Source organism: Myotis myotis, unplaced genomic scaffold (genome assembly GCF_014108235.1).
Source record: "Myotis myotis isolate mMyoMyo1 unplaced genomic scaffold, mMyoMyo1.p scaffold_m19_p_9, whole genome shotgun sequence".
NCBI classification, from domain to species: Eukaryota; Metazoa; Chordata; class Mammalia; order Chiroptera; family Vespertilionidae; genus Myotis; species Myotis myotis.
This window is the reverse complement of record NW_023416401.1, coordinates 88408331-88433413: the sequence shown is the minus strand read 5'-3', so window position 1 is coordinate 88433413 and position 25083 is coordinate 88408331. Positions and strand designations below refer to the sequence as shown.

Genomic DNA, 25083 nt, shown 5'->3' with positions numbered 1-25083 from the left:
TTTAGATTTACAGAAAAGTTGCAAAGATAATATAGAGTTGTTGATACTCCTCACCCAGTGTCCCCTAATGTTACTATCTTACACTGCTACAAGACATCTGTTGAAATGAAAAATTCAACATGAGCATATCACTAGTAGCTGAACTCCACTTTTTTCAGATGCCAGCAGTTTTCCATTGATGTTGTGTTTTGTTTCAGGGTCCAAGCAAAGATAGCACGTGGCATTTAGTAACACTTTCTTAAATAAAAATAAAAAAATTACCTGTTAATAACATCTTGTTTTGAGTACGTAACGCATGCACGTGATATAAAAAATTAATCAGAACAGATCCATCCCTCTGTCCAGGAATAGGTGTGGATAGACATATACAACACACACATCTTAACCTGTCCCCATTCCTAAACTGGGACAGGAGCAACCAGAGTGCACGGCTCTCCACCTCATTGTCTTCACGGTGTGCCCTGGGACGGTCCCAGCACAGTGCCTGGAGAGCTGCCACCTTCTAGGTGATAGCTCTGTGACACTTCAGTGTATTACGGATGTACTGTAATTAAAGCGCTCCCTTGTTGACAGATATTTAGTTTGTTTACAATATTCTGATGCTACTAACAACGATGCAAGAATATCTTTATGAACCTGAGTGCATGTGTTGGATAAACTAACAGAGTTGAAGAGCCAGGTCACGCTATTCTACTTCTGGGTGTTGACCTCGATATAGCCCCTGTAGCCCAGTGTCTGTCTAGTCCAGATGCGGAAAGGACGTGCAATTTAAATTGTGACAGATGCTGCCAAATTGTTCTCTGAAGAGGCTGTGCCACGTTGTTCTGCTACCAACCATGTATGAGAATGAACAGGTTTCACTTTACTGCTCCATGAAGCATGTCGATTTTGAGGGAAACCTGGTATCACCCATCCATCCACCCACCCCACTGATAACTTCAGGGCTGCTTCTATACAAGGCTTTCTTGACGCCTCCCACTTCCTAACTCTCCAACATCTTAGGCACTGGAATCCATCAGGACTTTGGAGGCACGCTGTCATATATTTGTTTATGCAAAGAGCTCCCTCAACTTGGATCCTCAGCCCTTCTAAGGGGAAATCCTGTTTGTCCATCTTTGTTTCCAGGGTCATTAGCACAGTTCCAGGCACTGAAGTATTCTGAAGACATGAGATGAACTGGGTGCGTGCATTCTGGGCATGGACAGACTGAGATGGAATATGCCAGCTCCTGGGTCCTTGGTTGCCATGCCTGGAGCCTCCAGCACGTCGAGCAGCCTTCAAATCAGGTGGGTAGTACCCAGCATGTGTCCACATGACTGGAAGGTATTCCCCAGTATGTCCTACCTCTACTTTTCAAATGCCTGTACATGCTGTTGTGAATAAACTGTGAATTAGTTCAAAACCTTTACTAAAGTTTCTGGCCATCACACATTTCTCACTAAATAGGTCCTGGAAGTACAGCTGGGATAACAGTCATCTCTGAAGCACATTTAGAAGGAGGCAGAGGAGAGCATCTTCCTAACCTGGGAATAGGCAGTGACTTCTCATACCAGAGCCAGAAAGTGTCAACCATAAAGGAAAACAAGGGCCAATGGGATTCTACTAAGGTTAAAAACTCCAGTTCATCAAAGGAGTGGATTCAGACATGGAAGTCAAGCCATGGACAGAGCAGAAGATTTGTCCAACACACATGATCACCAGTATGATCAATGAACACTCAGGAAAAGGAAGGCAACTGAACAGAAAAACACAGAACTTCACAAAGGAGGACATCCTGAGAGTATGTAAACATAAATAAATACCTGGAAAGGTGCTCAACTTCATTAACTGTCATAGAAATGCAAATCACTACCTGCCCACCGGGGATGAAGAGTACTCCCATTCCCCTGGTGTAAGGTCAGCAAGGTATGCATGCATACTGAACACATGCATACCCAGGACTGTTACTCTTCTCCTGGTATAAAATACACCTATCAAAATGTGTGCCTATTGTGTATATACGGGACAGGAAGCAGAATACTCACAGCGGTACCATTTGTAATAGCTCTACATTGGAAACAACCACTCAGATGCCTATCAACAGGATGGATAACCACCGTGGGCATCCTCCTGCTCTGACTCTGAGGCTGACAGATGCACCACGGAAACAAGAATGGATCATGCAATGATACAGATGAACCTAAACATGTATGAACCTAAAAGAGATAAGGAAGTCAGACACAAGAGTAAATACAGTATGTTTCAAAAAACATAAAGTATGAAAACAGGCAAAACAGATCTGAAGAGTCAGTAGTCAGGACGATGGTTCCCTTTGGGAGGTGCCCCTGGGTCTAGCTCTGGGTGCAGATGACAGGAGTATACTTTGCTTGTGAAAATTCCTTGAGCGCTGTACATCTGATGTGAGCACTTACATTTCAGGAAGAAGCAAGTATGCCAGCTACTGTGCTAACACAACTTTGTAACACCCAGTAAGCATTAACCTCAATTTATATCTGACTCAGTTTTTCTAATCTTTGTGAACATATATTTTTTATTTTTCATAGTTAAGATGAGTATGTACATGCTTGTTTTTATTTAAGGATTTTCATTGTTGGTATAATTCACTGCCTTCCTGTTTCAAATACTGTTAAGAGTAAAGAATACTTAAAAATAGTAATAATTTCAGCCCTACCCAGTGTGACTCAATGGTTAGAGCATTGGCCCTTGCACTGAAGGGTCTCGGGTTCGATTCCCGGCCCCAGTCGGGATGTGTGCAGGAGACAATCAATCGATGTGTCTCTCTCATATTGACATTTCTCTCTCTCTCCCTCCTTCCCTGCCTTCTACTCTCTCTAAAAATCAATGGAAAAAAATATCCTTGGGTGAGGATTAACAAAAAAATAATTTTAGAAAAAGTAATAATTTCAATACACATCTGACACCATACTTAGAGTTTTTAGCCTGAATTGTGAAAAACTTCTGACTGGCCTCCAGTTGTCTTTTAAGAATGCCTTTGGGTACCTGCTATTTACAATCCAGGAAGACAATAATCATCATTACTTTTTTTTTTTTAATTCTCACCTGAGGAAATTTTTCCATTGGTCTTCAGAGTGGAAGAGGGAAAGAGAGACAGAAACATTGATGCGAGAGACACATTGACTGGTTACCTCCCCAACTCGCCCCCACCGAGGCTGGGGATCAAACCTGCAACTGAGGTACATGCCCTTGACTGGGAATTGAACCTGAGACCCTTTGGTCCGTGGGCTGACGCTCTAACCACTGAACCAACCGTCCAGGGCACGTCATGACTTTTTAATGTTGACATGAAGGGACTGGACTAGAGGTTGCAAACCAGCAGCCCACAGGCGTTCTCTGCCATAGATGGGGTTGGTAGGTCTGTACAGTACTCTACAAACATTTGAGTTAGTGGCCAAATCTCAGCAGTGAAACATGTTACATAAAATTCAGATCTCTGGTTCTCTGAACTAAAAACATCAAAAAATAAAAATAAAAAAAAAGCAACCCAAGCAATTGGGAGACCAGAGGCTTACACTCTAGTGTGGCCACACTGTTGGAGTTGGGCCCTCACCACCAGCTGTGAGGCTTTCTGCCACCCGAGTCCCAGCACTCGCCCTGGGCCAGCTCCACTGGTGGGCTGTCACTGGTGGGTCCTGGTGGGCACTGAGCGCCTTCCAGCTTCAGCAATCTCGTATCTCACCAGACAATGGATCGTAATGAGTAAGCTCATGATGCCTGACAGCTGTCCCCTGCTCTCCAGCTGGAGTCTGACATGCTCAGTTAACGTGAATTCAGGTCCTGGCACGGGCTGCTCTGTCACATCTCAGCTCCAACATCACCTGCTCAGGAAAGGCCTTTCCCTGAACACCTGCAGGCACTCTTTCACTTCATCCTGTATTACTATCTTGCCATCCATGCTTATCATCTGAGAGGATCTCACTATTGCTGTGCTGTCTGTCCCTGCAGGGCAGCCTACGCTCCAGCAGCGCAGGGGCTGTGCCTGTCTCATTCTCCACTGTCTCCCCTGAGCCTGGAACAGTTCTCAATAAACATTTTGATGAACTTGAATGAAATGAATAAACATAGATACAATCTGTAGAGGGTCCCAAAGGTATGCAGCAGCCTCTCCATCTAGTGTCATCATATTAACACTAGATAGGGGGAGGGAAAGGAAGACAGGTCTTACCTTTTACTTGCCTAGTAGTAATTTTTGAGGGTTTCCTTACAGTGGAATTCTACATGCATTTCCCTTCCCCTTATTTATTTTATTCATTCTCAATGACTTTAGACGACTCACTGGAACATACAAAGAGAGAAAGAGGGAGAGGCAAGTTTCCAGGCCCTCCAGGCCCTGTGCATAATTTATTAGTAGCAACGATCTTTTTTTTTTTTTTTTTAAATATATTTTATTGATTTTTTACAGAGAGGAAGGGGAGAGGGATAGAGAGTTAGAAACATCAATGAGAGAGAAACATCGATCAGCTGCCTCCTGCACACTCCCCACTGCGGATGTGCCCGCAACCAAGGTACATGCCCTTGACTGGAATCGAACCCGGGACCCTTGAGTCCGCAGGCTGACGCTCTATCCACTGAGCCAAACCAGTCAGGGCAGTAGCAACGATCTTAATAGAAGGGTCAGTCGTCAGGCAGCAGCTCTCCAGCAATTACATGACATGAAAACCGCTGTCACTCTTACCCTCTCAACTCTCATTCCACTGAGAACCGTACCAGAAACGAAGAAGGAATTCCACCCAGAAAGACAATTCTGTTTTTCAGTTGCCCTGCACAGGAAAAAGCCGTACGGCACAGAGATACTCACTAATTTCTATAAAGAGTTCATTGATGTTTATCGCATTTTTTGCACTGGTCTCTACAAAAATCGCATGGATGGAGTCGGCGTAATCCTTAGCATCTCTCTCCATGACTTCTCTGAAAGGCAACGATTGCAAATCAGAAATGTGACCCATCAGTGCTTCATGTTATCCCACCTACCCAGTAATTCAGCAGACTGATGATGACAAAGGATGCCACAAATGGCTCATGTCTATGGTTAAACAAAACAAAAATGTACTGCTAGCAATGCATGCAGTGGAATGATCAGAGAATGGCCCCGCCCGCCAAAGTAATGCCCCTGCGTTGGGAATTATAGAAGCGGTCCACAGAAACTTCTAACAAATGTGCTTTCCTGAAAACCTGCTTCCCCTGTTCCAGTATACTATTTCATGGGAGCTAAGCTCAGATCATGTCAAGCCTGATGCAACCAACATTAAATAAATTACATACCTGTCTACATACATAACCTAATTGGCTCCAAATGCCTGAACTCTTAATTTTACTTTGAAACTTGAGGAGTCCAGCCACACAACGAAAAGGGATTTTTCAATGCCAGAGATAAAGTAAAAGCAAGATTCTTGAACTGGATATTGCTCGGTAAGAAAAGGAACACATGATCAGCATTGTAATCTCCTGTTCTAATAACTTACCTTACATCGATAAGATCACACTTATTTCCTGCAATGGCAACTACAATATTAGGTGGACCGTGTTGTCGAAGCTCCTTTACCCAATTCTTTAATGTTGAAAAGGTCTCCTGTAACACACAAGGGGAAAGCAACTGGAGAGCTAAGCAACCAAGAGGGTTTTCAAAGCAGTCTGGAAAACACAATACAGGTCTTACTTCTTTTGTGATGTCATAAACAATTATAGCTGCAGCCGACCCTCGATAGTACATGGGCGCTAAGGCACGGAACTGCAGAGAAAAAGAAACAACAAAATTGGGAAAACTGGTTAATGTTTTTTACTAGACTCTTAAACCCATTATCCCTACACAAAAGGTAATCTTTCTTCTAAGCCCAAGATGATATGATGCTTTAAAGCAAATGAGGCAGTGATTACCAAAGGCAACAACTCTAATGTAACACTGAAATGTCTCTCAGAAGATAGTTTAGAATACAGTTTTATAGGAATTAAATATAGTGCTATAAACAATTGTTTCAGCTAAAAAGGCTTTTTAATTGAACTCAATGTTATAGTTCCCAAATTCACTTATTCAATAGTCCTTTAAACTTCGACTCCTCAAACGATCAAGGAGATAAAAATCATGCTGCAAATAGCTCTCCAGAGAAGCGGCTGCACTGGGGTGTCATGAAGAAGACCCTGTCATATGAATGCTGATGGTACCCCAGAAATGAGGACAGGTCGACCCTCCATACTGGGATGAGTCTGTAACTCCATTTCTGCCTAATTCCATGCAGGTGGCAATTCCCAAATGTGGGTAAGTATATAATTTCATTTACATGAAATTAACTCTGTATACGCAGCTTCCTTCCACTCATCACCCGCTCTCTCATCCTGCATACAACAGGAAAGGAAAGGAAGGAGGGGAGAGAAATAACAGGGAAGGAAAGAAAGGAGGGGAGGAATGACAGGGAAGGAAAGGGGAGGGGAGGGGAGGGGAGGGGAGGGAAGGGGGACAGAAATGACAGAGAAGGGAAGGAAGGAGGAATGACAGGGAAGGGAAGGAAAGAGGAGCAGAAGAACAATTTAAAGGGCTAGGCTGAGTAGCTGGCCATGTCTCTCAACCAGTGTGAGACATTATGCTGTTGCTCTCTGCCCAGTCACCTGGGCTCTCTGGCCATGTGGATGTGCTGGTTTGAGTACCTCACTCAGCGACTGTGATGCCAAAATTTAAAGAGAAGATTTTACCTGTAATTGATCTTTGCCTTACACCTCAAGTTTGAAACCGGATCCGACATAGAACGGGCTCCCACTGTCCTCCCCACCTTACTCTCTGCCCTGGTGGCTAGCCCACCTCAGGTAAGAACTGTCCGCAGAGCTTAACATCTGCTGCACAGCTCACATACAGTCTGCAACTTCTCACCTAATGAGCTTGATCTCTGGCTTTTAAACTTCCATGTTCACTTGAGTTTTACAAAAGAAAGCGAAATTTTGACTGTAAACTCCATGAGGGAAGGTAGCCTGTCTGTTTACATGGTTTTCTCTCTGGGGCCTTGCGCTTGCACATTGTAGAAAAGCCAGAATTGGTGAAAACACAAGTAAGAACTGTTAAGTATGGGGTGATATCAAACTAAAGCCAGACCCCAACCTCAGTGTCATAGGAAGTTTCACTTCCTATGTGAGAAAGACCCCTGCTTCTGGACGGAAGCCTGATAACTCCTAATAAAATATGTTGTTTTACAGAGAAAAAAAACAACAACAAAAAATACAGGTTAGGAGCAAGAAAGCACTACATAGAGGGAACTGCATTCCTGGGTGGGGAAGATGGGCTGACTTCCAAGGAGAGCATGAGGGGAGCAGGAGTGTACAGGCAAGACAAAGGGATGGCATTAGCTTTCATTTCTGATGTACCACACCGCAACATCTTTACAAGGCTGTTGTTGCTTTTACCTTCAAATTTGGAAGGTAAAATTCATATAGAAAAGTACAAAGATCTTAAGTTTGATAAAAGATCTTAAGTTTTGATAAAATGACATATGTGGATGCACCCACGTAAACATCCCACCAAGATAGTAAACATTTCTACCAACACAGAAAGTTCCCTGATGCTCTTTAACCTTGACAATAACCCTTGTCTTCAAATCTACGCCATTGATATTGATATAAGCACAATGGTTTTCTTTTGCTTTTAACGGGCATAGACTATCCTTTTCCATTCTTTTATTTTCAAGCTATCTCTGTTTGTATTTAAGGCAGTCCTCTGCCAGCCAGCACATGGATGATCCTGCCTTTTGACCCATGCTGCTAAACTCTGCCTTTTAAGTGAAATGCTCAGTTCCTTTACATTTATTTTTTTTTTATTTTTTATTTTTTAAATATATTTTATTGATTTTTCACAGAGAGGAAGGGAGAGAGATAGAGAGCCAGAAACATCGATGAGAGAGAAACATCGATCAGCTGCCTCCTGCACATCCCCCACTGGGGATATGCCCGCAACCCAGGTACATGCCCTTGACCGGAATCGAACCCGGGACCCTTCAGTCCGCAGGCCGACGCTCTATCCACTGAGCCAAACCGGTTTCGGCAGTTCCTTTACATTTAATGTACTTACTGATATATTTGGTCTTACTGATATTATGTCACCATTTTGCTTTTTGTTTTATATTTGTTCCATTTCAAAAATCCTATTCTTTACCTCCCTCTTTTGCATTAACTGAATATTTTTAGTATTTAATTTTAATAATCTGTCCATTGGCTTTTTATCTATACCTCTTGTATTACTTTTTATGTGGTATGCTTGTATAACTACAATATACATTCCCCCCACACCCCCACAGTTGACTTAGAGTTTAAAAATGTACTACCTCATGTACAATACCAGAAACTTGCAAAAGTCTCATTCTTTTTATCCCACTGTCCTATGTGCTGTTGTAAAATACTAGTATTTTCAATCTACATACACTACAAACTATACAATCCAATGCTGTAATTTTTGCAGTAAATAGCCAGTAGCCTTTAAATCAGCTGAGAAAAGGGATTTTTATATATTGTTTTCTATGGGTCCGAGTTACCACTTTGTGTCACCCGTCAGCCGGAAACCCTTCTGGGGCTGCTGCTGCATCCTCCCAGCACTTACTTTTCTAAAACTGTCATTACTTTGACTCCATATTTGAAAGATAATTTGGCAGGGTGACTTTTTTGCTTTCAGCACTTTAGAGATGCTGTTCTACGGTCTTCTAGCCTGTTTGTGTGGGACGTTAGCCATCATTCATACTGTCCCCCTGTACATAACGTGTTTATTATCTCTGCCTGCTTTCACAAGCTTTTCCTCTTTAACTCTGGTTTTCAGCATTTTGACTATGATGCACCTTAAGGTAGTTTTCTTTGTACTAATGGGTATGCTGAACTGCTTGGATTTGTGAGTTGATATGTTTCACCAGATTTGGGAAATTTTCAGCCATTATTTCTTGAAATATCCCTTTTCTTCTGTCCCCGCTCCCCACTCCGGGGTCTCAGTTATACAAATGTTAGACTGTGTGGATTTGTCCCTATGGTACTGAGATTATGCTCATTATTTTCCCACTCTTCCCCTGTTCTTCTGATTGACTCATTTTTGTCACCCATCCAGCAGATTTTTCATTTCGATGTTACAGTTTTCAGTTTTACCATTTCCATATGGTTATTAGTTTTCATTCTGTGCAAGCTTCCCCATCTGTACAAAGTAGATAAGACTACTTTTCCTTAAATCTTTGAACAACTTAAACTATCTTTACCTTCTCCGAGGAGTGTGAAATTGCTGACTACTCATCGTGAGATTGGTTTTGCCGGTGGTTAGGGTAAGTCTGCCTGGGTCTGTCTTTAGTCCTTGGACATGGTGTCTGCTCCTGAGGCCTGATCCTTCTGAGGTTTCAATGGAAGCCCAAGGTGTTTACCAATCCCTCCAACACGGCAGGATTGGACTCAAACTCCAAACTCGATGTTTCCTGCGACAGACGAGCAGCAGCCCAATCTCTGCTCAGTCTTGTGGTCTCTCTAGCTGTGCCTTCTGCTGGGGGCCTCAGTGTCTTCCCCATTCATTCACAATTGGGGGTCAGGCAAAGCCTTGATGGGAATTTATAAGCAGATTTTAGGGCTTCCCTTCTTGTTGGTCCCCCTTTTCTGGGACTTGCCTCTTCTTTCCTAGGTTGCTCTAGCAGCCCTAAAGTCTGTCCTCAGAAGCCACAAGCTAAACAGACAGGCTTTCTACTCGAGTCCTAGCTACCCTGTCCCACATGGACTGGGACTGCCCTCCTGGGAAAAACTGTAAAAATGTGGCTTTCCCCCAGTGGAGTCTCTGGCTGCATCTGGTAGTACCTTCTGATAGATGCTGTTTAATGTGTTGTCCAGTTTCCAGAGAACTGTTGTCTGTGGGAGGGTGACTCCATTACAAGCCACTCCGCCATTACTGACATTGAAACTCTTTCATGTCCTTCTGTATAAAGGAAGGTGGCAGCTTAAATAGAGACTCAAAGGATGTCCGCACATCTCTGCTCCAAATCTGGCTCCAGATAAGGGTTCAGCAAACTTTTTCTGGAAAGGGCCAGGTATTAAATATTTCAGGCTTTGCGGTTCACTTGATCTTTGGTACAACTTCTCAACTGTACTACTGAAGAATGAAAGTAGTCGAGGACAATATGTAAACAAGTAAGTGTGCGGCTGTGTTCAATAAAACTTTATTTACAGAAACAAGCAGCTAGCAAGACTTAGCCCACAGGCCATAGTGTCGACTTTAGCTCTGATGATAGTAGGCTACTGCACTTTTTCCTGATTTGAAACCCAAAAACAGTTCCTTCCATGACTACGGAGACAATAAGCGAGCCTTCCTGGTGTCACCTCCGGAAAGCGTCATCCGAGTAGCATGTGAGGATTCAGGAGCTTAAACCTTTAGACTGGATGCAGTGTCTACTAGACTTTGGTTAAGCAGCTTTCTTTTATATGATCACAGGCAACAAGTACTTGAAATGTTGCGACACTTATGGCATATTTATGATACGTGTTTGTGGTGCTTTGTGCACAGCCCCCAGAATACTGTACGAATCCTTGTTAGTGAAGGATGACTGAAAAGATGTCACCTAAAACGAAGTCATTAAGGACAGAAAATAGGGACAAAAAGGTCTGGCAGGCTCTGTCTTGAGAAAATAAATTTTAAGTTATAAAAACAAGTGTCATTTAATCTGACATTTGAAAAAAAACTCAGGTTTATTACTGTACCCAGAAGCTAGTTTGCTGAATGAATGAGCCAAGCTGACTGGTTCTTCTGATGAAACTGCTTGCTGGTGCAAGGTGACAGCTTCCATTTCATTTCGGCTCTCCTGGTCCAACTTAAAAAGGATAATTTTTACAAAACTACTTGAGAATTCCACCAGTTTTCCTTAGGGCTCTCAACCCTTCTACATACAAATCATTATCTTCTGAAGCACCTGTATCATCATCACTTCATTTAAGAAGATCCGACCATCACTGGCTTTACACAACACCTGTAAAGTTCTCCAGAACCTCTTTCACTGACTTAATGAATCACTCGGCAGTCCACTGCAACTGGCCCATCAAACTAATAGACAGTTGCAAGGGTCAAAACAGGGTTCACCCAAAAGGGTTTTTATTTTACAATGACTCTGGTTCCACAATGAATCTCATTACTACAGAAAACAGAGGATAAGTAAGGAAACAGGTACAATCCATGGATAAGGGCAATCAAAGACTGTTCAGACTACAGAGATGTGCTGAAGAGTTTATCTAATGACTGGTGACCAGTATTGCACATCAGCTCTAGGTCAGGCACTGTTCGAGCAGTGGGAATATAGCAGTGAGTGAGCGAGACACAGGTCCCAGCTCTCCCAAGCTTACAGTCTGGGGGAGAGACTGCCACCAAAGGTGACTAGACAGAATCTACTTATAACTTAGAATGAGGGTCCTAAGGAGAATAAATCAAGGACACTGATGGAGAATGAACTGGGGCCCTATTAGCTGTGGGGTCTGAGGGCATAACAGTTAACTTGAAACCAAAAGATTAGTAAGGAGACCTGGCCAGGCACCCAGTGGAGGAAAGAGGAAGTTCCCGCAGAAGACTCGCTGTGTGTAAAGGCATGGTGGGCAGAGTCTGAGGAACTGAATGGAGACCAGTGGGCTGCAACTCAGTGGGTGAGAGGAGGATGGGCGAAGAGAGAAGGTAGAGCAGGCCATGCCAGGCTTTGTAGGCCACTGGTCCTAGGTTGGCTATTGGAGGTGAACTACAGGAAGATAGTGAAGGGTATTAAGCAAGAAGATAATAGGTCTGGTCTGATTTATGCTTCCAAAAGACTCCTCTGAGTCCTGTGAGAAATGATACAGTGTGGTGGGGGCTGGAAAGAGTGATAGCAGGGAGGAACACCTGGCTGAGAGCTAGAGGTGTCTGAGAGCATGGTGCTGGCAGTGGAGGAGAGAAGTGAATGATTTGAGATCTATTTGGAGCAAATGTGAGGGGGAGGTTGGAGTCAAAGATGACCTCTGGATTCAGGTTGGGGCAACATAGGTGTACGGCATTGTGGGTACTTATCTGAGAACAGCAGGACAGGAAGGAAAATCCCCCCTCCCCTGAGGTGACATGAGAGGCGAGTTTTCTAGGTTAAGGTGGGAGCGGGTATTCAAAGTATAGGAAACAATAGTTCATGGGTTTGAGGGTATGAAATTGTAGGGTACATTGGTTGGGTCCTAGAGGGTAACTGGTTGGAGGAGGTGCAAATGGAAACTCTGGCCAAGGCTGGCATATTCAGGGATTTGGGTGGCCTTGCCCAGGACACACTGCCATCAGAATAAGCTCACAGATATGTCCTGGATGAAGCTCACAGTACTTCAAACCATTTGTGATTCACTGTTACATGTTTAACTTTTCTGAAATGCAGTGGCTTGGCAACCATAGGCTGGATCCCCTCTCAGGTCTCCCAATGGGGTCTGGGTCCTACCAGCCAGTTCTCTTGACCTCTCTCTGCCTGCTGCCTCATTTACATTACCTGAGCAAGCCCCTGGCTAAGAGATGTAGCTTCAGGTAGGGGTGAGGCAGCCTTATACCTCAGAGCAACTATTCCTGGTGCAGAATCAATGAGAAGGAAGGGAAAGAAAAGGCAGGCAAACCAGCTAACTATAAAACTTAAACCCTGGAAAAAAAACAGAAAACTTAAACCCTGGCCAGTCTGGCTCAGTGGTTGGATCGTCGCTGTGGACCAAAGTATCACAGCTTTGATTCCTGGTCAAGGGCATGAACCTGGATTGCAGGTTCAATCCTAGACTCCAGTCAGGGCATGTGTGGGAGGCAAACAATCAATGTATCTCTCACATTGATCTCTCTCTCTCTCTCTCTCTCTCTCTCTCTCTCTCTCTCTCTTCCTCCCTCCCTCCCTCCCCCCTCCCTTCCACTCTCTAAAAATCAATGGGAAAATATCCTCAGGTGAGGATTAACAAAAACAAAAAAACAAAGAACATCTTAATAGGATTCTGCTATTATGGCAACAGCAAGGGAGGCATAAACACTATTAACTCTTTTTTTTGTGGTTAGAAAAAAGAGATGCTCCACATCACAGTGCGTACGGACTCAAAGCCTCGTGAACTCTATATCATAGCATGATTCTTTATGATGAGGGTGTTGCTGTATCATCAACTATATGGGAGGGGTAAACTGAAACTTGGGGTTCAGTGAAAGGGCACATATGTTATCAGTCTGAAGAGCCACATGAGTTTTTGGCTAATAGGACAGACACCACAACTGTGCCTACAGATATGTTAAGGAAGGCTCTGTGGAAGCAACACTTGGGAAGGATGGAAGAGTGATGGCTAGCAAAGGCCTAGCTGTCCTAAATACTCCATGCAGATACAGAGTACAAGGCATGGGAGATGGAGACTAGGGGCTGGATCTCAGATGAGCAATCGACACAGGGTATGACATCCAGCATTAAAACCAACAGAAGCAAGCTAACAGACAAACTTAGGACATTAAATCGGTACAGATGCATGGTGTCTACGTCCGGGACAACAGTAAGGCTGTTTTGTTTCCTCTGTTTGTTTGTGATGATTCTGTCAGGTTTTATACCACACACAGTATCTCTGCTGTCTTAGAGAAGACCGTGATGACAGACTATTTCTTCCGATTACTTCTGGTACACTTTTAAGAGCTTAAGATAGCACTGTGCATCCATCAGATGTTCTATTTGATAGTACTGTTTGAAAACAAAATTAAACAGCAGCTGAATAATGGGGTGGCTGCCAGATACCCCTTGACAGGAAAATCAGACTTAGGGCCCAGAGTAAAATAAGGCAGCAGGTAGGTGTGTGTTCTCCCACCCACCTCCCCACTCCTGTATGACTTGGGTGGGCTTCACCCCATCCCCACTCTGCACTGTGATGCCTCAGCCCAGTTCCCACGTCTGGTTCAGGCTCTTCCTTAAGCAGATAACCATCTTGGACAATTTTATCATCAGGCATTTACTAAGTACCTATTGCAAAGCACTGTGTTAGCTCATCCATTTCACTTAAATCTCAAACTTTATATGCTGTAAAGTTCCCTCTTTAGCTTTTAAAAGGCAGCTATAAATGAGATGTGCTTAGCTATCCCTTTCTACCACTAATTCTCTTCTATCTTTGTGGGAGGACGGAGCCCCAAATTACACACAATGCTCTAAGCGGGGTTTTATCAAGACCGTTAGTCAGCATTTACTTTAAGACACTAAAAAGTATAAAAATGCCCTCAGTACCCATTACCACTTTCTCCACCAGTGGACTTTGTGGTTCTAATTGAAAAGAAAAAGGCTGTCCTATGCAAATAGGAATAAATGTATCTCAGGCGCGCAGAAGAGGAGTGGGTAATGTGAAACGACAGGGACATCAATGGTTTAGTTGGAGATTTATTTGGGCCTCAGAAAAACACATAGTAAATTAAAGAGTACTTACTCGTTCTTGTCCAGCTGTATCCCAGATTAGGAATTTATGTAGCTCATTTTGGTACTGGACAGTCTTGGTCATAAAGGATGCCCTATAAAGAGAGACCTAAATGATCAGAATATAATTATTTAAAGCATGTTGCCAGCCCCAGTCGGAAACATCATTTAGACTTAACGCTCAGGCTCCTGCTCCACACTCTGTTCTCATTGTGGTTCCCTCTGGAGTATTTATGAGATGATCAGATACTGGCTGCATAGTCTGTGTCAAAATAAAGCATTACGCACATCTGCCCAACACAAAAAAGAAAGCGTTCTTTGGCTTGTGTCTGCCTAAGCTCTGTATAACTTCGTAATCCAGACAATACTCTCCCTTGTAAAGAACAGAAATTGTTATTTTAAAAGATGGTAACATGGAAGAGCTTTCTATAATAGAATTTAGTACTCTATTAAAAAATATTAGGCCATTTGGATTTGTGCTCTCCCATTCCCAAACCACATGGCCATATGTACAGCCAAATAAGAGCTAGTGTAAGACAATATTCAAGGAGCAGGAAGATAGCTGAAGAAGCCACATCCTGGTGATCACCTCTGTTTCAGTAGCAAAACAGCCCTTCAGCTGACCTAATGGGCCACATCTGAGCCTGACCTAGTCTTTGATGGGAAAGGAATGACGGTGTGCAGGCCATATCACTCATTCTGAGGGACCATTCTGCCCAGGGGCCTATGAAGTAGGAATCCTATTATTTGGAGGGGGGTGTCTCATACCTTTTGGAAAATCTCTGAGGTGCCATGGTGGCCCAGAGCACATGCTTGGACACCCTAGGGGCTCCTGGACACAGGTTTAGTCCTGCTCTGGGGCTAGGCCTGGCTCTAATACTATCTTCTACCCCCCAATGCACCCAGATAGTTCCATCTTGGGAGTCCTTTGTCCCCCAGGCTCAAAACATCAAAGACCCTGGAGATGACTGTCTCTCCTTTTCTACTGGATATTAAGCCCTTGGGGCCAAGGGCCCTGCTGCACTGTTGGAACCATACCCTGAACATCCCATTCAAACACTTCCAAATACACTGGATGTTTGAAATACTTCTGAGATTCGTGTAATAGCTACATAAACTTTAAGACAGTACAAGATGAAATCGATAGAATGGCTCTCTGAAGAATCACTGAGCTCAGCTAAGTATCAGAATCCTTAGTTTTAAAAAACTTAAATTCTGCTACAATTGAATTCCTGGCAATATTTATATAAATTATGGTTTAGCAAGCAGCCTCCCAAACAGTGACTGTGATGAGGAAGGGAAAGGAAGTTAGAAAGCAAGATCACATTTTTGGATAGGTACTATTTACTGGATATTTATTTACTGGAAATGTACCCCTAGGTATCCTAAGTAAAGTGCTTTATGCATAGAAGGTGCTCAATAAATGGTTATTGTTTTGAGAACTTCTGGCAACTCACCATGATTAAATCAGGACGTGCAGCACGATTTCTCAGCAGAGATCTAAGCATTCAATCAGACTCGTTTATTGTAAAAATTAAATGATATGATGTCATGAAAGTACTCTGTAAGTTGTAAAGCACTATACCTACACAAGGTATATTATTATTATTATTTTTTTTTTTTTTAAGGCAGCTCCAGGAAACATTTTAGTTTAGACTTTACAATTAGTCCTAAAAGCTTGCAACTCAACTCTCCATCAATTATGGCTGTGGTGTTCCATTTAAGAGTGACAACGGGTGTCCAATAGAGGCCTATTAACAGAGCCCAGGCATCCAACACATCCATTATGGTTGTGCAAATAACAAGAGAAGAAATATACTTTCAGTAGACAAAAGGCTGAGAAAGGTATATGTAACAATTAAAAGGAAACGTTTCATTATATGGTTAAAATTCACTGAAGTTCAACCTACCTGCCAACCATTTCCCCCTCAATGAAAGTACAGATTCATTAATCAGGGGAAAGACAGAATGGCAGCTGTCAAATAAGTAAAGTATCTGAAAGGATTAAACCCAACTTCCTGTCTCTGACCCCAGGCCATCCTTTCAGCTCCTCCCATGGTCACCTCAACACACCCTTCCTCTCTACACCAATGTCTTCTTGTGTCCAAAGCTCTCCACTTGGGTTTTCTTGGGTCTACATCGTTGGCTTCTTGTCCTTTGATTATCAGCATCATTCACCCACACTGCCAGTTCTTCAGGAATCTTGTCTGCCCTGTCTCAACCACCCAGAATAGCCCCAAACAGCCTCTCCTCTGACTTCTTCCACCCAGTGTGGGTGGGGATGGATGTTTTGCTTGAGGAAAGTCACATAGCTGTGTGGGCCAGTGTGAGATGATCCTATTTCCACTGGGCCACCTCTTAGGCCCCTCATCCCATACAGCAATTATTCCACATTCTTATGACTGCTTTTCAACTCTCTACCACTTTCTGCTACCCTCCTTTTCAGGACAAAAGCTCCTTTCTGCCTCTGCAGAGAAAATAGAGGTTAGAAACCCTAAATCCTCCAAAATATTCCCCAGTCAACCCTTACAACTTAAGAAGAAACAAATTTCCATTCACACTGACTGTGATTTCCTTTTCTGACTTTAGCTGAATCCGACATGTCTTTTCTTTAATTCACTCATCACCCTTCCCCTGGATCATGATCCCAGCACATCCTGCCATGGCCACTGTAGTCATAAATTAGTCACCTCCCCACAGTCTAAAATCCTTCTAATTGTTTCTGTTTCTGCCTTCACACAGACTTTTCCTTAATTCGTTTCCACCAGTTCTCCTGTGGCAAGATGCTCCTCATTCTTTAGGTCTCAGGTCAATTGCCAAAGATTACAGAAAGCTGTGTGGTCCACCCAAATGAGGCAGCTTCCCACTCCAACTTCACTCTGCAATACACACATCACCCCTTTTGTCTTCAGGGCACTACTACACTGTCTGATCAGCTTATTTATGTTTTTTTTTTTTTTTTTTTAATTTATTTGTTCAAGCTCTCACTCACCCAGGAGAAATGTAAGCTCCATGAGGGCAGGGATCTTGCTATACTTTTTTCTCATCTCCCTCCTTCATGCTATCCTAGAGTTCTGACAGAGTATTTGCTGTGTTGCTGTCCTTACTCTCACAACTCTAAGATGTTCTGGCTATGCCCTTCTTGGAGCATCGCCTATGAAGTGCAGACAGAGCTGAGATTGGAGGTGACCGTGGCTCTCTAACTGCAGCTGGCTTTGTGGCTGACTATACCCAGGGAAGTCTTTCCTGCCTGCTGGACCATCAGTTCTATCCCCTATGGTAGGCAATAGGCAAAACACAGGAGCTAGAGGGAAGAATTACCAGTCCTTCCATCACTCTTGGATTTTGCTAAGGAAGAAGCAATGCTACTAGATGGGGTTTCTTTGCTGGTGGCTCATGTGTAGAATCAGGTCTCACCTCCAGGATCCAGCCAGGTGGCTATGGTGAGATGACCACACCTCCCTCACTTTGCCACCACTGAGCTCCACCAAAGCCTCCTTACAGCAATAGACATCTCTGCTAATTTTTGAGACTCTGAAATCTTGGTCTGTCATACCTGTAGAAACCATTTCATCCTTCTTAACATTTGGATTCAGTTTGTCTATGTAGTGGTACCGCCAGGATGCAGGGTCACATATGAGATAGGGTGTTGCCTAGTTGTTTCTTCCAAATGGTCCCTAGGGAGCTCTGGGCTAGCCCTGGGGCAGAATGACTCACTTGAATTCCCTCCCATAGCCTCACATTTTTATCTGCTGAGGACAGCACTATTCTAAATCTGATTGAATTTAGCTTAGCTGTACCATCTAAACTCTCACCACCTCCTCATACTGAACGTGATAAAGACAGGGCTTACTTATTTCCACCCCACCCCCACAAAAGTCCCAAATTCCAAGTTCTCAATCAGTACATGCGGTCTGCTTTCCACAGAACTGAAACTGGTCTGCAACAACAGTTTATGTCCTTTGTTACTTGCATCCAATTTTGTAGAACTGTCTGGTTCTTCATTTTATATTTAATCTACACTTGAACCTCAATCCCTGATATAAGTTCAAAAATTGGACCCTAATCTTTAAGTGAGACTACTACAATTTTTCCCTCCCACTGTCACTTGAACTCTAGGATCACTCCTTTACCATTCAAGTTAAATGATGGGGAGGGTATGATAACTTCCCTATCTTGCTTTCTGAAAAACGGGCAATGGCTTCCTGCCATCCCAATGACATATTTTTGTTTTCCAGCCTGCCATTTACTTGTCTGATAACCTTATTTTTCACTACTCAACCATCGCTCTTCACTCTGCCTAGGCAGATCTTATTACCTCTTTAATCTAAAATCCCTACTAGCATTATTTCCTAAAGCTAGAGTGCCTTTCATAGACTTCTCCATTTTTCATGACATTCTCAAAATATAACTTTCATGCACACCAAGTAGTCATGATCTCCGGTCACAGTACGTGTTCCCAATGAAAATACTTGCCACAAAATGTTTTAAAATTTATTTTCTTTGACTACAGTGGACTTGTTTGGCTCTCTCAGAACAAGGTATGCCCTGCCCTCACATTCTAGGACCTCTCTTGACTGCAAGCCCTTTTCTTGGAGTGGCACATGGGATGCTGTCATCCCCAAAATGACATATGGTGCCTTTTAAGGATGAACAACTCAGCACATTTAAAAATTAAGAAAAGATTGAAACTTCTAAACAACTCTAAATCTCATGCAAACAATGCCTGGATCTCTAGGTTATATACAGTGATAGAAACACCATTGAGTACACCAAGATGGAGATAAAAGGTACGTGGAATCTAGTAGTTCCTTTACTGAACACACCAAGGGGCCTTCAGGAGAATTCAGGGTGGTGCCAGGAATTTACCAGGTGCTCAGTGAGAATTAGCTGAATATAAAGGCACATCTGTCTTATGTTAGAGTGGCTTCAAAAAACCAGAAGTCTTATGAGGATCCGTAAATTCAGTTACTTAATGTGGGTTCCACAGTCATGCTTATTTTTAACCCTTCCTTTAAACTCTACCATCTCTCTTAAGCTAACGAGATCTAAGGGTTAAGGTCTCACTCTGCACAATGCTTCCTAGTAATCAGTCACCACCCACTCAAACCAGAGCATTGCACAACAGGTAAGGTGGCTTGCTCCACAAGTTCATGTGCTCCCAAGCACATCCTGTAGTAGGTTCTACATTTTTGTCATTCTAAAACTTTGGGGAAAATATTTAAAATCACAAAACATTTCTTTAAATATAAATATATATATTTATATTCTTTAAATATATATATGTAAAGATAAATGTAAATGTTTAATAATGTAGAATTAGCCTCCTCTTTCCTAAGTTTGTGAATAATAACATAATATATAACCTTTTACATCATAAACAAAATCAACAGAACCGATGATGAAACTAGCTGCCTCAACTAAGTGGTCATTACTCTCAGGTACTCTTCTCTTACTTTTATACATGACCCATTTAGACCTTCTTACTGGAAGCCTTTGGTTGAGTTCCACTGTTCTTCCAACAATCACCATTCTGCACTCGTTGGTCTACTTCCTCAAACATGTGGCCTTCTACTTGACTACACGAACACAGGCAGCCAAGATGAGTACAACCCCATTCCTGCCCTTGGGAGGCTCACAGTGGGAGGACTGTTCAGGTAGCAGACATTCAATGAGACACCAAACGATAGACAGAGTTGAGGGAGCACAGAGGTAAAGCCCAATGTTAGTACCCAAGAGAGTGGGAATGCCAGGTGCAGGAGGCTCAATAACGGCTCTTCCTCCATAGACATTCATACCCCGATGCAAGAACCTATGGCTACATTACCTTCTGTGGCAAAAGGAAGCTTGCAGATGTTATTAGGCTAAGAATCTTTTGATGGATAAGGAGCCTGATTTATCCAGTGGGCCTAATATAATCACAAGGGTCCTTATAAGAGGGCCCAGGGGCAGTTAGAGCCAGAGAGAAGGGGATGTAAGATGGAAGTGGAGACTGCAATGATGTGCTGTGAAGATGGATAAAAGGACCACTAGCTAAGGGAGCCACCAGAAGCTAAAAAAGGTAAGGAAACAAAGTCTCCCCTCAGAACCTCTGGAAGGAACCAGCTTGAAGTCAACATCTTGACTAAGCCAGTGAAACTGATTTCAGACTTCTGACTTCCACTATTATCCTATACGAGAGGCCCAGTACACAAAAATTTGTGCACTCGGGGTGGGGTGGGGGTGGGGGTGTCCCTCAGCCTGGCCTGTGCCCTCTCGCAGTCTGGGACCCCTCAGGGGATGACCACCTGCTGGCTTAGGACCGCTCCCTGGGGGATTGGGCCTAAGCTGGCAGTCAGACATCCCTCTGGCAGCCTGGGAGCCCTGGGGGGATGTCCACTTGACAGCGAGGAGCAGGCCTAAGCTGCAGTCAGACATCCTTAGCGCTGCTGAGGAGGCGGGAGAGACTCCCACCACCACCGCTGTACTGGCAGCCGTCAGCCTGGCTTGTGGCTGAGCAGAGCTCCCCCTGTGGGAGCGCACTGACCACCAGGGGGCAGCTCCTGCATTGAGCATCTGCCCCCTGGTCGTCAGTGTGTGTCATAGTGACCCATCATTCCCAGTCGTTCTACTGTTAGGGTCAATTTGCATATTACCCTTTTATTATATAGGATAGAGGCCTGGTGCACAGGTGGGGGCCAGCTGGTTTGCCCTGAAGGGTGTCCTGGATTAAGGTGGGGGGTCCTGCTGGGGTGCCTGGCTAGCCTGGGTGAGGGGCTGAGGGCCATTTGCAGGCTGGCCACAGCCCCTTCAGGGTGGGGGGTTCCTGCTGGGGTCCCTGGCTGGTCTGGGTGAGGGGCTGAGGGCTGTTTTCAGGCTGGCCAAGCCCCCCAGCAGGGACCCTCACCCCATGAGGGTGTGGCCAGCCTGAGTGAGGGGGTAATGGCTGTTTGCAGGCTGGCTAAGCCCCCCAGCAGGGACCCTCACCCCATGAGGGTGTGGCCAGTCTGGGTGAGGGGCTGATGGCTGTTTTCAGGCTGGCCAAGCCCCCCAGCGGGGACCCTCACCCCATGAGTGTGTGGCCATCTTGGGGGAGGGGCTGATGGCTGTTTGCAGGATGGCCACAGCCCCCAGCCACCCAAGCTCCCAGTGGAGGCTGGCTTGAAGCAGGTATCTGGGATTTATTTGTCTTCTACAATTGAAACTGTGCTGCCATGAGCAGAGGCCACAGCCGGCTCAGGGCAGGCGGGAAGCTTGTTTCCTCCATCGCCTGGGCAACGAAGCCTCCTGCTTGCTCCAGCTCCGTGGCTGCCGGCCGCCATCTTGGTTGGGTTAATTTGCATATAGTCACTCTGATTGGCTGGTGGACGTGGCTTGGGGTGTAGCGAAGGTACGGTCAATTAGCATCTTTGTCTTTTATTAGTGTAGAACTGGTCACTATGACACACACTGACCACCAGGGGGCAGATGCTCAACGCAGGAGCTGCCCCCTGCTGGTCAATGCTCTCCCACAGGGGGAGCCTGCTCAGCTAGAAGCTGGGCTCACGGTTGGTGAGCACAGCGGCAGTGGCGGGAGCCTCTCCTGACTCTGCTGCTGACGGGCAGTAAAGAGCGAACAGTCCTGGACTGAAAGAACCCCAGACTGTGAGAGGGATGTCTGACTGCCGGCAGTCGGACATCCCCTGAGGGGTCCCGGACTGGGAGAAGGCACAGGTCAGGCTGAGGGACCCCCCCACCACATTCCAGTGCATGAATTTCATGCACCGGGCCTCTAATAAAATATATCTGTGTTCCTGTGAGCCATTAAATTTGCTATAATTTGCTACAGCAGCACTAGGAAACTAATACACTAGGGAGGATTTCAGTGAAAAGGTCAAGTTTGAGCTAAACCAGGGGTGGGCAAACTTTTTGACTCGAGGGCCACAATGGGTTCTTAAACTGGACCGGAGGGCCGGAACAAAAGCATGGATGGAGTGTTTGTGTGAACTAATATAAATTCAAAGTAAACATCATTACATAAAAGGGTACGGTCTTTTTTTTTTTTCTTTAGTTTTATTCATTTCAAACGGGCCGTAGTTTGCCCACGGATGACTAAACCCAGAAGTTAAGGAGGGAGCAGATGGGGACAAGACAGGGTTGGGGTGGGGTGGAGTGGTGAGTGCAATTAGGTGACCACAAAAGAGTCTCCAGGCATCCAGGGACAGATAGTCGATGAAAGGCAGCAAGCCACTGCACTCTAGCACTGATGAACGTGTATTCTCTGCGAGGCCCTGTTCCCCAAAGGCCAGGGCTCCACAGGCACCGTGCCTGCTGTATCAGTGTTCCATCTGAATTATTTACTACTGAATATTGTAAAAAAAATCACTCTTTTTAAAAACTTAGCCTTGTCTAAACAATAACATTAATAAAATTTTAAAAAGCCACAGGTTTTGCGGACTAGTTTTATTTTTCCTAGCAGACCACAAAATACTTAGCAATGGAAATTTATTTATTTATTTATTTTTTTTTAATTAAATCTTTATTGTTCAGATTATTACATTTGTTCCTCTTTTTTTTCCCCCCATAACTCCCCTCCTCCCAGTTCCCGCCCCACCCTCCGCCCTCACTCCCCACCCACTGTCCTCATCCATAGGTGCACGATTTTTGTCCAGTCTCTTCCCGCATCTCCCACACCCCTTTCCCCCCCAGGAATAGTCAGTCCATTCCCTTTCTATGTCCCTGATTCTATTATAATCAACAGTTCATTCTGTTCATCAGATTATTTATTCACTTGATTCTTAGATTCACTTGTTGATAGATGCATATTTGTTGTTCATAATTTGTATCTTTACCTTTTTCTTCCTCTTCCCCTTCTTAAAGGATACCTTTCAGCATTTCATATAATCCTGGTTTGGTGGTGATGAACTCCTTTAGCTTTTCCTTATCTGTGAAGCTCTTTATCTGACCTTCAATTCTGAATGATAGCTTTGCTGGATAAAGTAATCTTGGTTGTAGGTTCTTGGTATTCATCACTTTGAATATTTCTTGCCACTCCCTTCTGGCCTGCGAAGTTTCTGTTGAGAAATCAGCTGACAGTCGTATGGGTATTCCCTTGTAGGTAACTGAGTTTCTTTCTCTTGCTGTTTTTAAGATTCTCTCTTTATCTTTTGCTCTTGGCATTTTAATTATGATGTGTCTTAGTGTGGTCCTCTTTGGATTCCTTTTGTTTGGGGTTCTCCGCGCTTCTTGGACCTGTAAGTCCATTTCTTTCACCAGGTGGGGGAAGTTTTCTGTCATTATTTCTTCAAATAGGTTTTCAATATCTTGCTCTCTCTCATCTTCTGGCACCCCTATAATTCTGATGTTGGTACGCTTGAAGCTGTCCCAGAGGCTCCTTACACTATCCTCGCATTTTTGGATTCTTTTTTCATTTTGCTTTTCCGGTTGGGTGTTTTTTGCTTCCTCGCATTTCAAATCATTGACTTGATTCTTGCGCTCCTCTGGTCTGCTGTCGGGAGTCTGTATAATATTCGTTATTTCAGTCCGTGTATGCTTAATTTCTAGTTGGTTCCCCAATATAAGATCGAGGGTCTTATTAGTTTTCTTGTAGATCTAATTAAGTTTATCGGCGGCTTCTAAACAGTTCTTGAGAGACCTTAAAAGTGTGGTTCTGAACTCTATATCTTCCATTGACAATTTTGTCCTGTTTCTTTGTCTCCGCATTTTGTTATGCTTCCTTGGTGCACCCCCTAGTGGTCTTTGTTCGCAGTCTTATAGTTAAATCTTGATTGTTGTAGCTAATTCCAGGGAGGGTTTGACCTCCAGGCCAAGTGGCTATGAGAATCAGCTGTGTCAGCAGTGAGAGAACTTCTGTCCTCTAGGGAGGTGCTAATCTGGCGTTTGCCTGAGGCTATCCGGCAAATGCCTGTGTGCAGGGCTTGGGCGGGGCGGGTCGCACAGGATCAACAGGGTGGGCCAAAGAGAGCAGTTATGGCGGCTCTCAGTCCTGTCCCCAGGGGCTCTGCCTCTCTGAGTCCCAGCACCCGCTGCAAAGCTCAGAGAGAAAGCTGCACTCGCTCTGATGCCAGACAGTCCCGCTTCTCCCGTTTGAGTCTGGGACCCTAAAGACTCGCCCGGATCTGGAGCTCAGAGTCTGCGACTCCCTCCCGATTGAAAACGCCAACCGCGCCCTCCGCCGCCAGCCCGCTCCGAGCACTCCGCACCTCAGAATTTGACTTCAGCACTGCGCCTCCTCTGAGTGTCCGTATGCGTTTCTCTTTCCTCCTAGTTGTAGGACTTCCACTCAGCCAGCGTTCCTGTGGTTCTGGGTGATGTCCCTTCCGTTTTTTGGTTTCACTTTTGAAGTAGTTGTTCAAAGCAGCAAACTCCGGCGTTAACCTATGCCGCCATCTTGGTTCTCTCGCAATGGAAATTTAAATGTTCATCTGTGCACTATCTAAAGTCATCTCACAGGTGATGATATGGAAAGACAGCTAAAAGTGAGAGGGAAGGAAGGGATGAAGTTATCACTCCTGTTTTAGAGGTGAATTCTGGAAGCAGGCTGTTGGAGCCCTTCTGCTAGACACCAGGCCCTTAGCAACCAGTTCATGAAGGAGATGGATCTGTATTTTTAAGGACATTACGGGGTGGAAGTGAAAACAGATAGATAGGCAAAAACTGGGGAATACTAAGGACGGTAAGAGCAAGGACAGCCAGCAGGAACTGG

At 44.3% G+C, this 25083-nt stretch overlaps 1 protein-coding gene across 13 annotated transcripts in view; it reads right to left on the bottom strand.

Moving 5' to 3' along the window:
- RAB22A (RAB22A, member RAS oncogene family) overlaps nt 1–25083 on the bottom strand; it is a 52950-nt gene that overhangs the window by 7064 nt on the left and 20803 nt on the right. For 7 of the 13 annotated variants that reach the window (XR_004969868.1, XR_004969865.1, XR_004969866.1 and 4 more), the window contains exons 3-6: nt 14413–14494; nt 5675–5746; nt 5481–5587; nt 4817–4926 (exon numbers count right to left, since the gene is read on the bottom strand). Coding sequence is in view for 7 of the 13 variants with exons in the window: in XM_036321499.1 (XP_036177392.1) it covers nt 4817–4926; nt 5481–5587; nt 5675–5746; nt 14413–14494 (371 nt within the window). In the remaining 6 variants the exon portion in view is untranslated. Of the gene's footprint in view, nt 1–2024; nt 2196–3039; nt 4294–4816; nt 4927–5480; nt 5588–5674; nt 5747–14412; nt 14495–25083 lie in introns of those variants that run through there. The other 6 variants (XR_004969870.1, XM_036321503.1, XM_036321504.1 and 3 more) reach the window with 3 other exon arrangements.